Source organism: Salmo salar, chromosome 17 (genome assembly GCF_965601325.2).
Source record: "Salmo salar chromosome 17, fSalSal1, whole genome shotgun sequence".
Taxonomy (NCBI): domain Eukaryota; kingdom Metazoa; phylum Chordata; class Actinopteri; order Salmoniformes; family Salmonidae; genus Salmo; species Salmo salar.
The window spans coordinates 6,562,962-6,579,002 of NC_138307.1; the positions used below are offsets into that span (position 1 = coordinate 6,562,962).

Consider the following 16,041-nt stretch of genomic DNA (forward strand, 5'->3'; position numbering starts at 1 on the left):
TATGGAAGAGAGGCCAGAAAAAATTAAGCAAACATGTTTGGTGTTTGCCAAAAGGCATGTGGGAGACTCCCCAAAAATATGGAAGAAGGTACTCTAGTCAGATGAGACTAAAATTTTGCTTTTTGGCCATCAAGGAAAATGTTATGTCTGGCGCAAACCCAACACCTCTCATCACCCCGAGAACAATATCCCCACAGTGAAGCATGGTGGTGGCAGCATCACGTTGTTGGAATGTTTTTCATCGGCAGGGACTGGGAAACTGGTCAGAATTGAAGGAATGATGGATGGCGCTAAATACAGGGAAAATCTTGAGGGAAACCTGTTTCAGTCTTCCAGAGATTTGAGACTGGGATGGTGATTCACCTTCCAGCAGGACAATGACCCTAAGCATACTGCTAAAGCAACACCCGAGTGGTTTAAGGGAAAACATTTAAATGTCTTGGAATGGCCTAGTCAAAGCCCAGACCTCAATCCAATTGAGAATCTGTGGTATGACTTAAAGATTGCTGTACACCAGCAGAACCCATCCAACTTGAAGCAGCTGGAGCAGTTTTGCCTTGAAGAATGGGCAAAATTCCCAGTGGCTAGATGTGCCAAGCTTATAGAGACATACCCCAAGAGACTTACAGCTGTAATTGCTGCAATAGGTGGCTCTACAAAGTATTGACTTTGGGGGGGGGGGTGAATAGTTATGCACGCTCAGGTTTTCAGTTTTTTTGTCTTATTTCTCATTTGTTTCACAATAAAAAATATTTTGCATCTTCAAAGTGGTAGACATGTTGTGTAAATCAAATGATTCAAAGCCCCCCCCCAAAAAAATGGGTGTAAGGCAACAAAATAGGAAAAATGCCAAGGGGGTGAATCATTTCGCAAGCCACTGTATGTGCATCCTTTCAAGCACACCTTTCTCATTAATCTGTGGTGAGTTATTCACAATTTTCGATGAACAAATAAGGTTTTATATGTAAGATGCCTAAATAAATAATTGATTAGTATTATATTATTATTTGTGCCCTGGTCCTATAAGAGCTCTTTGCCACTTCCCACAAGCAGGGTTGTGTCAAAAACCCACACTCATTCTTATGTTTAATAAATGTAGAGTATAGTGTGTGTGTGGCAGGCTTACAATGATGGTAAAAAAAAAAAACATTTGAGAGTGCACTGACCCTGGTGCTAGAGAGGGTACGCAGCTGGAGGATGAATGTTTGAAGGGGTACGGGACTATAAAAAGTTTGGGAACCACTGCTCTATATGAACAAATCTATCTGAAACACTGAACGTTCCCAAAGCCAAAAACAAAACTCATAACCTGGCACTCAGCACTCCTGCTTTAAAGGTGTTTCAGTCCATGCCAAGGGAAATAATATTAAGTAGCATGACTGTAAAATCCACTCAGAATTTTTTAAATGAGCTCAATAAATTATTCATGTATTCTTAGTGGGGGAATTATTCAGAGGATCAGGTCTCTGACTGTGTGTGTGTGTGTGTGTGTGTGTGTGTGTGTGTGTGTGTGTGTGTGTGTGTGTGTGTGTTGATAATTGCTTGATAGACGGCTGTTGTAGAGGGAAAAATACCTGACCTTCTGCAGAATGGAAGGTTGCATTAGGTTTTAAATGAAGTTTTAAATGAAGGTTTGTTCATTTAAAGATGACATCGATTTGTCTCCTGTTAAGTTTGCCTGCACTGCTTTGCATCCTAAAAGATTGAAAGATTAAGGATTTATTGGAGTTCCTAATAATCAATGATATGAGACATTTATCCAATAGCAACAGAGGTGTACAATATGAAAATGACCTGAGAAAGTACTGGGAAAGTCAGAAAGTGTTTGTTTTTTATCTCTAGGCTATTATTTGTAGTGTTTCTATACTGGCTATGCTTTTGAAACCAGGAACCAAATGTTCCAAGACAGATGACTCAATACTTTTTAACCAGTTTGAGCTAATGAGAATGTGAGCTACAAAGTAGGTTTTTATTATGTGGCTATGTGTACTGTGGGTCTCTAAGCTATCAAACAACAACACTATTCAACATCTGACTTAGAGGTTTCAGGATGAGTTTTTACAAAGCAAAGGTTTCACCCTGGGATGGTAAGACACAGCGAAGTGATGCAGCTCCTTTTGAACCGCTTCTGGCGAGGCAGTCTCTTTTCTCTTGTTTTTTCCTACACAAATAATTCATTTGTTGTGAAAGCAGATGAGTGTATAGTGACTCTTGCTTTTATGAGGTGAGGTGTCCTGCCCATTATCTCTGCGGGGCGCAAGGAATGAAACTCCTAATAAAACAATCATGAAGGTACCACAGAATATATCCTGCTGTTATGGTTGTATGTTTTCAATGCATCTTCTTTTCTTGGAAAGTGAGACGGGAACTACAGTAGTGAAGTATGTAAAGAATAGATCTTTGGTTCAATAGTTGCACTCAGGTTCTCCTGGTCTTGTTTCTATGTTTGTTAAGATAGCCGACATCAAGTGGATAGGCATCAAAGTTATAGCTAGCTCTGTGAAGACCTACAGCCATTCTTTTGAATGGAAGTCCCAGTGCTGAAAGTTGCCCTAAAGGCATAAGGGCTGAGCTCCTCTTGAAAATTGCACTCATTTGGGCTCCATGGGGGATAGCTACAGCTTAATATAGTTTAAATTCTGTCTGCCAAATTTTTCATTAATAATTATTTATTCATCTTCCATGTGGACAGACTATCATTTGGAGCTTTTAAACTGTGTGATACTGCTTGAGTCTTTGTTCTGTTATTTTTCTGATATTTACCAGCAGAAATTATTGATAAAAAAGCAGGGTGAATAATTTGAGAAAAAACATGAGATTATGAGAGGCCACTTTCATGGCAGAACAATGATCCCTGTGAAGTGCTAGACTGTAATTGAGAATCCAGTAATACATTATACTGAGCCGCCTCCATTCAGTATAAACTGTAGTATACTATAAATATGTGATGCGGAAAACGTGGACGGAGTCACGGAATCCAGACATTTTGAACAATATATACATAATTTCTTTACTTAGTAGAACATGAATTAATTGAGCTTATTAGAAAAGTAGTTATTAATTGCAGTAGTTTATCATAATTAATGAAAATAATGCATCAGGGATTTGTATTTCCTGCAACTTTCTTAAGAAGTAACAGTATGATGGGAATGCGCCTGTTTATGTTGTAGCCAGGTAGCTACAACACAAAGTCTTTCCCAAAAACCATCCCAGTTAAATGTTGCCTGCAAAGTAGGTCTACCGGGCAAAATGATATCATGATGATTTTTATTAATAGGGTGGGTGAACTCTGCCATCACATGTGCAATAGGCTACAAAAACACTGCTAGCCAAACACAACAGTCTCTGCACACTTTAATTAAAGTGGAAACTCTTTAGACTCTCCAAAAAAGTGGACTCCTGATCTGATTTAAGCATTGTTGTGGACTTAGAACATCCAAATTAGTTTAGCGAGAAAATTACGTGGCAAAAAACGGAATTTGGCCCAATTAAAAAAAAAAAAAAGTTTACAAATTGTTGTTCACCAAACCATAAAACATTCCCTTTCAGCTTGTTCTAATGTAAAAACTTGACTTGCCCCTGCTCTAGTTATTGTGAAGGTCTGAAATCTTGAGCGAAGCACGTCACTTCTCCTAGTGATCACAGACTGTGAGTCTGACAGGCAGAAGGAGGTGGTGAACTTGTCAACATTCTCAGCAAAGTTTCCTTTTCAGGAACAGGACTTAAACATGCCTATTGGGTCTGTTTCTATGAGCCCATGCAGTTATTTCTAGCAAATCTATTAAAAAAACGAACCAAAGTAATATGTTTGTTCACCTCTGATAAATGATCATTATAATATTACAGACTTCATTTCTTTGATTGTAGGAAAGCCATTTCAACCACATAGTTTATTTATAGATGTCTTTATTTTCAATATAGTCTATATACATAGTTTGTTGATACTCAAGTTGAGGAGTATGCTATTACCTAAAATGCTTGATTACCAATGTAATTGTCAATGTACAATTCTGCCATGTATTGTTGTAGTGTTGCACTGTGTTTGGGTATAGTGCAGGTGTTCTAAATTGTTGATCTCCAAAGGGATACAGACAGACACATTGAAGACGTTTCTTGGCTGTCAGGCACTTAAACTTCTGACAGCATCTTTTCTGCTGCTCTGCTAAGCCTTCAGAGGAGCTGCTTGTTTATGTGTTTTAAACTTTGTTTCGTCTTCGATCCTTTTCTCTCCAAAAATAAATATACCTCGTTTTGACAGCCACTTCTAAACTGACACTCCCTCAGCGGTCTTTGGCGCGACTTCAAAATGTGTGTATTTTCAGAATTTGATATTTTCGTTTTTAATGACTTGATCCATTTATATTGTAAATATTGAATTGATGTTGTTTTGGGTGAAATCTGATACTCTGTTTTGCAAGCTAATTAAAATAACGGCGCCGGAAGGCAGCCTAAACAGATAACTTTCTACATTTTGTACATATATATTATTTTTTATTCACTTTTTTGTTGTTGTCATTGAGTTGTTGATTGGACATACAGTATCTGGTTGTTTTTACCCATGGAGTTGCAGGACTGATGGCAGGTTGACTCTGGTTTGGCTAGCTAGCTGGCTTTAAAAAATGCACCTGAGCACCGGCTGCTTTTTGATCAATGAGATCAGACTTCCTTGTGGAAATCATCTGGAATTACCATTATCTGGCATCACCTGGCATCAACCATCATCTAACTCAATTTAGGAGCCTGAGATCGCTGGTCTACTGAAGGAGTCCTGCTCTATCCTCTGACAATGGCGTGGCAGGTAGCCTAGTGGTTAGAGTGTTGGACTAGTAACCGGAAGGTTGGAAGATCAAATCCCTGAGCTGACAAGATAAAAATCTGTTGTTCTGCCCCTGAACAAGGCAGTTAACCCTTACATAGGCCATCATTGAAAATAAGTATTTGTTCTTAACTGACTTGCCGAGTAAAATGTTTTGTTATACTGTGCATTCGGAAAGTATTCAGATTTGAAGAGAATGTGAGTCGTGAACATTGTAAGGACTTACCCTTACATGTAAGGACCTTGTGTTAATGAAAACATGTTTACTAAGGGGTGACTTTACCAACACAGACTCATCAAATAAAACTCAATGGCTTGTGAATGTACATTATCTCTTCCCCTGGAGGACTGGCACCTGCAGGAGGGAGGTTTGTCAGAGTAATGTAGCATAGCGTTGTGGTATCAAACTGCAGGATATGCAGTTTTTATTAAATCAACATTAAAGGCCATGCTGTCGTTGTTTGTCTTTGAACCTGGACTTGTGCTGTATGTTAGTGGGGCTGTCCTGAGCTAGCCTGACTTGCCCACGTCCTAACTAAATAACTGTTATATGCAAATAATTGGATTAATTTCCATTTGTTTGTATTTGTGCAATCTGTGGTTTGGAAAAAGCAGGAAAAGCAAGAAAAGCTAAATTGACGAACAAGTATGGAAGAATTCTTGATTGTATCCTAACTTGCTAAGATTATTCATGCAAACATCCGAACTTCTGTGTAAGTTGTTCATCATGGGATAATTTCTAAGAACACATTTATTCTCTGCAACACAACACGCATATTGTAATCACTGTGATTATTATACCAAAGTTTACTGAGGGAAAAACACATTCATTTGATGAAAAGTGCATATATACAGTGCATTCGGAAAGTATTCAGACTCCTTGACTTTTTCCACATTTTGTTACGTTACCTTATTCTAAAATAGATGAAATACTTGTTTTTCCATACACAATACCCCATAATGACAAAGCGAAAACAGTTTTTTAGAATTGTTTGCAAATATATAAAAATGTTAAAAACAGAAATACCTTATTTACATAAGTATCAGACCCTTTGCTATGAGACTCGAAATTGAACTCAGGTGCATCCTGCTTCCATTGATCATCCTTGAGATGTTTCTACAACTTGATTGGATTCCACCTGTGGTAAATTCAATTGATTTGACATGATTTGGAAAGGCACACAGCTGTCTGTATAAGTTCCCACAGTTGACAGTGTACGTCAGAGCAAAAACCAAGCCATGAGGTTGAAGGAATTGTCTGTAGAGCTCCGAGACAGGATTGTGTTGAGGCACAGCTCTGGGGAAGGGTATCAAAACATTTCTGCAGCATTGAAGGTCCCCAAGAACACAGTGGCCTCCATAATTTTTAAAAGGAAGAAGTTTTGAACCACCAAGACTCTTCTTAGAGTTGGCCGCCCTGCCAAACTGAGCAATCATGGGAGGGAGGAGATGACCAAGGTCAGGGAGATGACCAAGACACCGATGTTCACTCTGACAGAGCTCCAGAGTTACTCTGTGGAGATGGGAGAACCTTCCAGAAGGACAACCATCTCTGCAGCACTCCACCAATCAGGCCTTTATGGTAGAGTGGCCAGACGGAAGCTACTCCTCAGTAAAAGCACAAGGACAGCCTGCTCGGAGTTTGCCAAGAGGCACCTAAGATTCACTTGTCTGATGAAACCAAGATTGAACTCTTTGGCCTGAACGCCAAGCGTCACATCTGGAGGAAACCTGGCACCATCCCTACGGTGAAGCATGGTGGTTGCAGCGTCAGCGGCAGGGACTGAGAGACTAGTCAGGAGGGAAAGATGAAAACCTGCTCCAGAGTGCTCAGGACCTCAGACTGGGGCGAAGGTTCACCTTCCAACAGGACAACGACCCTAAGCACACAGCCAAGACAACGCAGGAGTGGCATCGGGACAAGTCTCTGAGTGTCCTTCAGTGGCCCAGCCAGAGCCTGGACTTGAACCCGATCGATCATCTCTGGAGAGACCTGAAAATAGCAGTGCAATGACGCTCCCCATCCAACCGGACAGAGCTTGTGAGGATCTGCAGAGAGGAATGGGAGAAACTCCCCAAATATAGGTGTGCCAAGCTTGTAGTGTCATACCCAAGAAGTCTCGAGGCTGTAATCACTGCCAAAGGTGCTTCAACAAAGTAAAGGGTCTGAATACTTATGTAAATGTTATATTTCAGTTTTTTATTTTTAATAAATTGTTAAACATTTCTACAAACCTGTTTTTGATTTGTCATTATTGGGTATTGTGTGTAGATTGACGTGAAAAAAAACGATTTAATCAATTTTAGAAGAAGGCTATAACGTAACAAAATGTGGAAAAAGTCAAGGGGTCTGAATACTTTCCGAATGCACTGTAGGTGTTGGAATATCAAAGCCTTCATCAAAACCCCACTCTCACATTTATCTCACATTTCAATGTGTTACCTGAGGGTAAAAAGTAACACTTAAAATGTATGAAAAGGTGAATCTTTCTGTGAAGAAACAATATGACTACAGTTGATTTTTGTGTGAATTCAGACCAGGTTTAATGTTGGCCTTTTGTGTCCCACAGAATGACTTGCTTGTTTGCCGTGTTGCATAATTATTCAGGGGTGGTTCAACGGATCGTTTCTCTCTCCTCAATAGTAAACAGGCAGCACACCTTGCCAGGAGTCTCTCTAAAATGTTATGTGTCATGTTCAGTGGTGAGCAGCAAAGTAGGTGTCCAACTTTATGATGTTTGAATTTGAGTCGATTTCTTGAAAATGTATGAGTTGTTAGTTGTTGTTGATTTATGACACAGCTGAAGACTTCATTTAGTGATATCTACCTAACTGGTGGCAGCCTAACATGAGTTCTTATTAGAATCTATTTGACATTTTAGTCATTTAGCAGACGCTCTTATCCGGAGCAGTAAGGGTTGCATGCCTTGCTCAAGGGCACAACAACAGAATATTCACCTGGTCGTCTCTGGGATTCAAACCGGCAACCTTTCGGTTACTTGCCCAATTTTCTTAAATGCTAGGCTACCTGCCACCCCATATTTCTTGCACGTTTACTATTCACTGCCTGTGTGTTTGGGTTGGTGATACAAATTTGTTAGGCTGAAATTAAGGCCATTGACATTCCGTGATGTTAACAGAATGTGACTGATTTGTTTTCAATAATTGTTAGAATATCAAAGCCACTCTCACATTTAAAAAACGTACATTTTATGAAAATGTGCGTTTTTCTGGGAAGAAACAATGTGATATTTTTTGCAGTGACAGTTTTTAAATGAACCCAGCCCAGCGTAATGTTTTTTTTTGCCGTGGTGCACATTTTAATGTGTTACCCTGAGGGCTCTATTTTTAGCCGGTGTTAAGGTGGCACTAGTGTCAAATGCAAGTTAGTTTGCAATATCGTCATGTAAAAACTAGCTCGCTGGCATTTTCCAGCCACAACGCCAGGTTCGGTAATTTACCTGGCTTGCGTTCAGATTTAAAAGATGGTCCAAAGTGCTAATTTCAGGCAGCGCTGGCAGGGATATTTAAGACCAACCAAAAGCTGTTTTTAGTGTTAACCCAGTTGGCTATGGCATGAATTTTGATGGCGGAAACGCAGCCTATCCAGCTGTGATGCCCATATGCGCATAGAACAAGGTGTGCTTTTGGTGCCTGTATACTTACTATTTAGAAACATAAAACGTTAATGTTTTTTCCTCCCATTTCGTTTTATTTGAACATAAATCAAGCATGCCCTCCTCTCATTGTAGGCCATTTTCTTTTTTTCCTGGCCAATGTAATCAAGTCGGCTAGTCAAGACCATTGATAAAGTGTTTGGCTCGTGAGACCGCTTGGAAATAAATCTTAATCAACAAAGCTTTATTAAAAGATCAAGTTTGAAAGGAGCAAAACAATGAGCTGTAATTCCCTTTTTGTCGATGTATTGTAGGCAGGCCTACATTATTTTTGCCATGCTTTGGATGTGCGTAAAACCCCTCCATGATGTAGGCTACATGTGTTCATGCCCATCATGAAACAAGAGATGAGAACCTCGGTGAATAGTGGTGACCCTCGTATTAGAAGTTATTTTCCTGAAAACAATTGTTTGTTTTCCGTTTCATATTTTGAAAACCCAAGCCCTCCCTAAGCTACCGAGTGGCACAGCGGTCTAAGGCACTGCATCTCAGTGCAAAAGGTGTCACTACAGTCCCTGGTTCAAATCTAGGCTGTATCACATCTGGCTGTGATTGAGAGTCCCATAGGGTGGCACACATTTGGCCCAGCATTGGCTGGGGTAGGCCATCATTGTCAATATGAATTTGTTCTTAACTGACTTGCCTAGTTAAATAAAGGCTTACCCTAGGACTACTATAATGAAGGCTGGCCCAACAGCAATGCATCATACGTTTTTTAATCCTGCTGATTTGATAATTCACTGGCATGGTTTTATGGTGAGAATGTCAGTGGCGTGCATGCAATGCAACTTCAGGAGAAGTGTGAATGTGATCTGTAAGATGGTGCCAATATGTACAGTTGAAGTTGGAAGTTTACATACCCCTTAGCCAAATACATTTAAACTCATTTTTTCACAATTCCTGACATTTAATCCTAGTAAAAATGTCCTGTCTTAGGTCAGTTAGGATCACCACTTTATTTTAAGAATGTGAAATGTCAGAATAATAGTCGAGAGAATGATTTATTTCCGCTTTTATTTCTTTCATCACATTCCCAGTGGGTCAGAAGTTTACATACACTCAATTAGTATTTGGTAGCATTGGCTTAACTTGGGTGAAACGTTTGGGGTAGCCTTCCACAAGGTTCCCACAACAAGTTGGGTGAATTTTGGCCCATTCCTCCTGACAGAGCTGGTGTAACTGAGTCCAGTTTGTAGGCCTCCTTGCTCGCACATGCTTTTTCAGTTCTGCCTGCAAATTTTCTATAGGATTGAGGTCAGGGCTTTGTGATGGCCACTCCAATACCTTGACTTTGTTGTCCTTAAGCCATTTTGCCACAACTTTGGAAGTATGCTTGCGGTCATTGTCCATTTGGAAGACCCATTTGCGACCAAGCTTTAACTTCCTGACTGATGTCTTGAGATGTTGCTTCAATATATCCACATCATTTCCATCCTCATGATGCCATCTATTTTGTGAAGTGCACCAGTGCCTCCTGCAGCAAAGAACCCCCACAACATGATGCTGCCACCCCCGTGCTTCACGGTTGGGATGGTGTTCTTCGGCTTGCAAGCCTCCCCCTTTTTCCTCCAAACATAATGATGGTCATTATGGCCAAACAGTTCTGTTTTTCTTTCATCAGACCAGAGGACATTTCTACAAAAAGTACGATCTTTGTCCCCATGTGCAGTGGCAAACCGTAGTCTGGCTTTTTTATGGCGGTTTTGAGCAGTGGCTTCTTCCTTGCTGAGCAGCCTTTCAGGTTATGTCGATATAGGACAAGGTCCTTTGCTGTTGTTCTGGGATTGATTTGCAATTTTCGCACCAAAGTACATTAATCTCTAGGAGACAGAACGCGTCTCCTTCCTGAGCGGTATGACGGCTGTGCGGTCCCATGGTGTTTATACTTGTGTACTATTGTTTGTACAGATGAACGTGGTACCTTCAGGCGTTTGGAAATTGCTCCCAAGGATGAACCAGACTTGTGGAGGTCTACAATTTTTTTTCTGAGGTCTTGACTGATTTCTTTTGATTTTCCCATGATGTCAAGCAAAGAGGCACTGAGTTTGAAGGTAGGCCTTGAAATACATCCACAGGTACACCTCCAAATGACTCAAATGATATCAATTAGCCTATCAGAAGCTTCTAAAGCCATGACATCATTTTCTGGAATTTTCCCAGCTGTTTAAAGGCACAGTCAACTTAGCGTATGTAAACTTCTGACCAACTGGAATTGTGATACAGTGAAATAATCTGTCTGTAAACAATTGTTGGAAAAATGACTTGTGTCATGCACAAAGTAGATGTCCTAACCGGCTTGCCAAAACTACAGTTTGTTAACAAGAAATTTGTGGATTGGTTGAAAAACGAGTTTCAATGACTCCAACCTAAGTGTATGTAAACTTCGGACTTTAACTGTATATAAAACATTATATTTGGGAGCATTATAAGGGTGAGTGGACGTTTTCCCTTTCTTTTTATATTGGATCTTTGTGCAGCTACTGTGAAAATTTTAGATGTGTGTAAAACCCTCTGTGTTGTTTTAATAGTATATGCCCAAGTGAAGCAAATATGGTGCCTGCAATTGTGGTGCCTGTAATTGTATTTAGACATTAGGCTGTTTAAAACAAGTTATTGTTTCATTTTAGGAGAATTTGATCAGTATTATTCACTCTCTTTTTAGTGACTTTAATCTTGCTTAGTGACAACATTTGGAATGTCCATGCTCAGCCATAATGCAATTTACAGTAAGCCTAGCCCATATCTTAGTGTGAATGTTACACTATCTATCACAGGAGGTTGGTGGCACCTTAATTGGGGAGAACGGGCTCGTGGTAATGGCTGGAGTGGAATCATATCAAATCCATCAAACACATGGTTTCCAGGTGTTTGATGCCATTCTGTTTGCTCCGTTCCGGCAATTGTTATGAGTCATCCTCCCCCCCGTCCCTCCTTCCTGTGGTATGTACAGCGCACTCTGAAAGTATTCAGAGCCCTTTACTTTTTCCACATCAATCTGCACACAATAACCCATAATGACAAAACAAAAACAGTTTTTTAGAAAATGTTTCAAATAAAAAACAGAAATATTACATTTACATAAGTATTCAGACCCTTTACTCAGTACTTTGTTGAAGAACCTTTGGCAGCGATTACAGCCTCAAGTCTTCTTGGGTATGACGCTACAAGCTTGGCACACCTGTATTTAGGGAGTTTCTCCCATTCTTCTCTGCAGATCCTCTCAAGCTCTGTCAGGTTGGATGGGGAGCGTTGCTTGCTCAGATATTTTCAGGTCTCTCCAGTTCGATCAGGTACAAGTCCGGACTCTGGCTGGGCCAGAACTCTCTGTACTTTGCTCTGTTCATCTTTGCCTCGATCCTGACTAGTCTCCCAGTCCCTGCCGCTGAAAAACATCCCCAAAGCATGATCTGCTACCACCATGTTTCACCGTAGGGATAGTATTGGCCAGGTGATGAGCGGTGCCAGGGTTCCTCCAGACGTTCAATCTTGGTTTGAAGAGTCTTTAGGTGCCTTTTGGCAAACTCCAAGCAGGGTGTCGTGTGTTTTACTGAGGAGTAGCTTCCATCTCGCCACTCTACCAGAAAGGCCAGATTTGTGGAGTGCTGCAGAGATGCTTGTCCTTCCGGAAGGTTCTCTCATCTTCACAGAGGAAATCTAGAGCTCTGTCAGAGTAACCATCGGGTTCTTTGTCGCCTCCCTGACCAAGGCCCTTCTCCCCCGATTGCTCAGTTTGGCCAGGTGGCCAGCTGTAGGAAGAGTCTTGGTGGTTCCAAACTTCTTCCATTTAAGAATGATGGAGGCCACTGTGTTTTTGGGGATCTTCAATGCTGCAGATTGTGCCTCGACACAATCCTGTCTCAGAGCTCTACTGTCAACTGTGGGACCTTATATAAACAGGTGTGTGCCTTTCCAAATCATGTCCAATCAATTGAATTTACCACAGGTGGGCTCCAATCAAGTTGTAGAAACATCTCAAGGATGATCAAATAAAACAGCATGCATCTGAGCTCAATTTTGAGTCTCATAGCAAAGGGTCTGAATACTTACCTAAATAAAGGTATTTCTGTTTTTTCTTTTTGATACATTTGCAATTTTTTTTGAAAAACCTGTTTTCGCTTTGTCGTTATGGAGTATTGTGTTTATATTGCTGAGGATTTTTTTAGAATAAGGCTGTAACGTAACAAAATGTGGAAAAAGTCAAGGGGTCTGAATACTTTCCAAAGGCACTGTACATATTTCAACATGGAAGTCATGCAATTACTTAGAGCAATGTGGACTGCAAACAGGTTCAAGTTAACATGATTAGCAAAGATGGGATAGGTCTATATTTTGTTATTTTTTTCTGTAAGCTGTCTAACAAACTATAATGGTCTAACATTGGAATCGAAGTTGATTCCAAAGCAATACATAAAAGACCATAAACACACAACTTGAAGCAACCGCATATTTAGCCATGGAGCACGTCCTGATTGGCCAGTGAGGGTCCAAGCTTTGACCCACCCACAACTTGTTAATTCATCAAAACCCAGCCCTTTCTCCCTACTGCCAGCCACTGTTCCAATAATTGTGCTTGTGAAAATAGCAAAAATATTTCTGACACACCCCCGAACCTATAACGCTACCGCCCAGCGCTTAGCTTAACCATTGCGTTAGGTTTGTTAAATTAGAGCCCTCATTGTATATCATGTCTGCTTTAATAGGTCTGGTTTTGGGGTGGGGCTCTGTCAGAGCATGGGGGTTGTGGTGGGTTTAATTTGGTGGGGGATCCGTGTGTTCTGCCCTCTACCTGTTCTGTCTGTTATCTGGCTACCCCTACCCCGGTCAACTGCCCGGCACCCTCCACAGCAATCCGCCAAAGACCCCACCATTTCTCCTTCACCCAAATCCAGAGAGCTGATGTTCTGAAAGTGCTGCAAAATCTGGACCCCTACAAATCAGCCAGGCTTGACAATCTGGACCCTCTGTTTCTAAAATTATCTGCTGCCGAAATTGTTGCAACCCCTATTACTAGCCTGTTCAACCTCTCTTTCTTATCGTCTGAGATTCCCAAAGATTGCAAAGCTGCCGCGGTCATCCCCCTCTTCAAAGGGGGTGACACTCTAGACCCAAACTGCTACAGACCTAAATCTATCCTATCCTGTCTTTCTAAGGTCTTCGAAATCCAAGTTAACAAACAGATTACCGACCATTTCGAATCCCACTGTACCTTCTCCGCTATGCAATCTGGTTTCAGAGCTGGTCATGGGTGCACCTCAGCCACGCTCAAGGTCCTAAACGACATCATAACCGCCATCGATAAGAGACATTACTGTGCAGCCGTATTCATCGACCTGGCCAAGGCTTTCGACTCTGTCAATCACCATATTCTTATTGGCAGACTTGACAGCCTTGGTTTCTCAAATGATTGCCTCGCCTGGTTACCTGATTCTCTGATCCACCTCTACGCAGACGACACCATACAACTCTCCTTCCATGGCCTCCAACTGCTCTTAAACGCAAGTCAAACTAAATGCATGCCATTCAATCGATCACTGCCCGCACCTGCTCGCCCGTCCAGCATCACTACTCTGGACGGCTCTGACTTAGAATACGTGGACAACTACAAATACCTAGGTAAAAATGAGTAAAACTATACAAACTCCATTGTTGGTTAACGCCCAAGGTTTCCCCTCTATTAACTTTCCCTGTGGATCCATTCCCTGTGGATCCATTTTTATGATCCCAGGAAGAGGATCATATATAATTTAGAAAATGTGAAAAAAATATATATAAATACAGTACCGGTCAAAAGTTTGGACACACCTACTCATTCAAGGGTTTTTCTTTATTTTTACTATTTTTTACATATATATCAGTACAAAGTATTTTTCATAATTTTTTTAAGTAGTCTAGAATCAGTTTGCAATTAAATCACACAGAGTGGGTTCATTTATTATATCCCACAGGGCTACTCAACATCTATTATATTCACTAAAGCAATACTTATGAATAGGTTTTGAAAAGGGAACCGAAAGCAATGTCTCTGCGAACCAGTAAATGCTTATTGCAATACAAAAAAAGAATCTACTGTAAATCGTATCTAACCTGATAGTCTGCAGCTATACAAATATATCACAGATCAACATTACCTCACGACTATTCCTCCATTATAGAAATGTGCCATTTTTTATGATTTTACAGATGTATTTTTTATTTTTATTTCACCTTTATTTAATCAGGTAGGCTAGTTGAGAACAAGTTCTCATTTGCAACTGTGACCTGTCCAAGATAAAGCATAGCAATTTGACACATACAACAACACAGAGTTACACATGGAATAAACAAAACATAGTAAATAATACAGTAGAACAAAATAAAACAAAAAGTATATATACAGTGAGTGCAAATGAGGTAAGATAAGGGAGTTAAGGCAATAAATAGGCCATGGTGGCGAAGTAATTACAATATAGCAATTAAACACTGGAATGGTAGATGTGCAGAAGATGAATGTGCAAGTAGAGATACTGGGGTGCAAAATAGAAAACATTCACGGTATATGTTTGACAAGACTGGAGCAATGGTGGGGTGAACATGTGGGGATGGTAAAAGTATACCACCAACACAATAGTCTCATTAAAGAAACTATTAATACACCTTTGTGTCTTTTGTCATGGGAAAGACAGCTTAACTTTCCTGACTCTCATAAGCCTACAGCGTCTTCATGTTGATGACCAAATCAAGAATATTACTTTGAACCCATGATATTTGTTTTTAATTCTCATTTTAGGTACAAAAGCTGAGTTGGTGAGATGTCCGCCGAATCACATGCAGTGCATTGGCTCCAAAATGTGCATCCACTTCAATAAACTTTGCGATGGAGCGAGAGATTGTGAGGACGGATATGATGAAGGAGTACACTGTCGAGGTGAGTGTGTAGTTGAACGAAATGATGTTGAATATAATAATAAATGACATTCATCAATCTGACTTCATTATTAGGTGAATAAATGCAGCAGGGCATGTACATTTCTGGAGGATCTAGCCTTACATCACCTCTCAGTATGACTATAATGAACATGTGTCTATTTTGCGCCGTTATGCAATTATTAAGAGACGAGATACAAATAGCTACAGTAATCCTGGCGACCAATGTTCTAGCGTTCATTTATTGTGTCATGTAGGGATGTCAAGGTGGAACCCAAGCACATACTATGTCTAGTGTAAGTTATATTTACCAATAGACCTACTAATTACTCTGTAAAACGAGGAATGCATTTACTCAATTCAACTAATAGGATTTATTAGTCACAAAAGAATTAACACTCAAACAATTCCAGTGTACATGAAATACATGATACGCTACAAAGTAGATGACTATCAGCTACGTAAGACTTAACGTGGTTACATATATCTTCAATTCAAAATAATCTCTAAGAGAAAATACTACGTGTGTGATACACAAAGGAGCTTACTAACAGGTTCTCAAAGTATGAACGAATTCACTGACTTTTAAAAAATTCAAGCAGAAACTCACAGCCAGCCTGAATTAACATTTACTTGCGCTTTGCT

At 40.3% G+C, this 16,041-nt stretch overlaps 1 protein-coding gene across 1 annotated transcript in view; it reads left to right on the top strand.

The window, feature by feature from the left end:
- Positions 1–14,509: 14,509 nt before the first annotated feature.
- Positions 14,510–16,041, top strand: part of LOC106575230 (low-density lipoprotein receptor-related protein 1B) — a 162,685-nt gene continuing 161,153 nt past the window's right edge. The window contains exons 1-2 of the mRNA XM_082964378.1: positions 14,510–14,525; positions 15,260–15,397. Coding sequence (XP_082820504.1) covers positions 14,510–14,525; positions 15,260–15,397 — 154 coding nt within the window. The remainder of the gene's footprint in view (positions 14,526–15,259; positions 15,398–16,041) is intronic.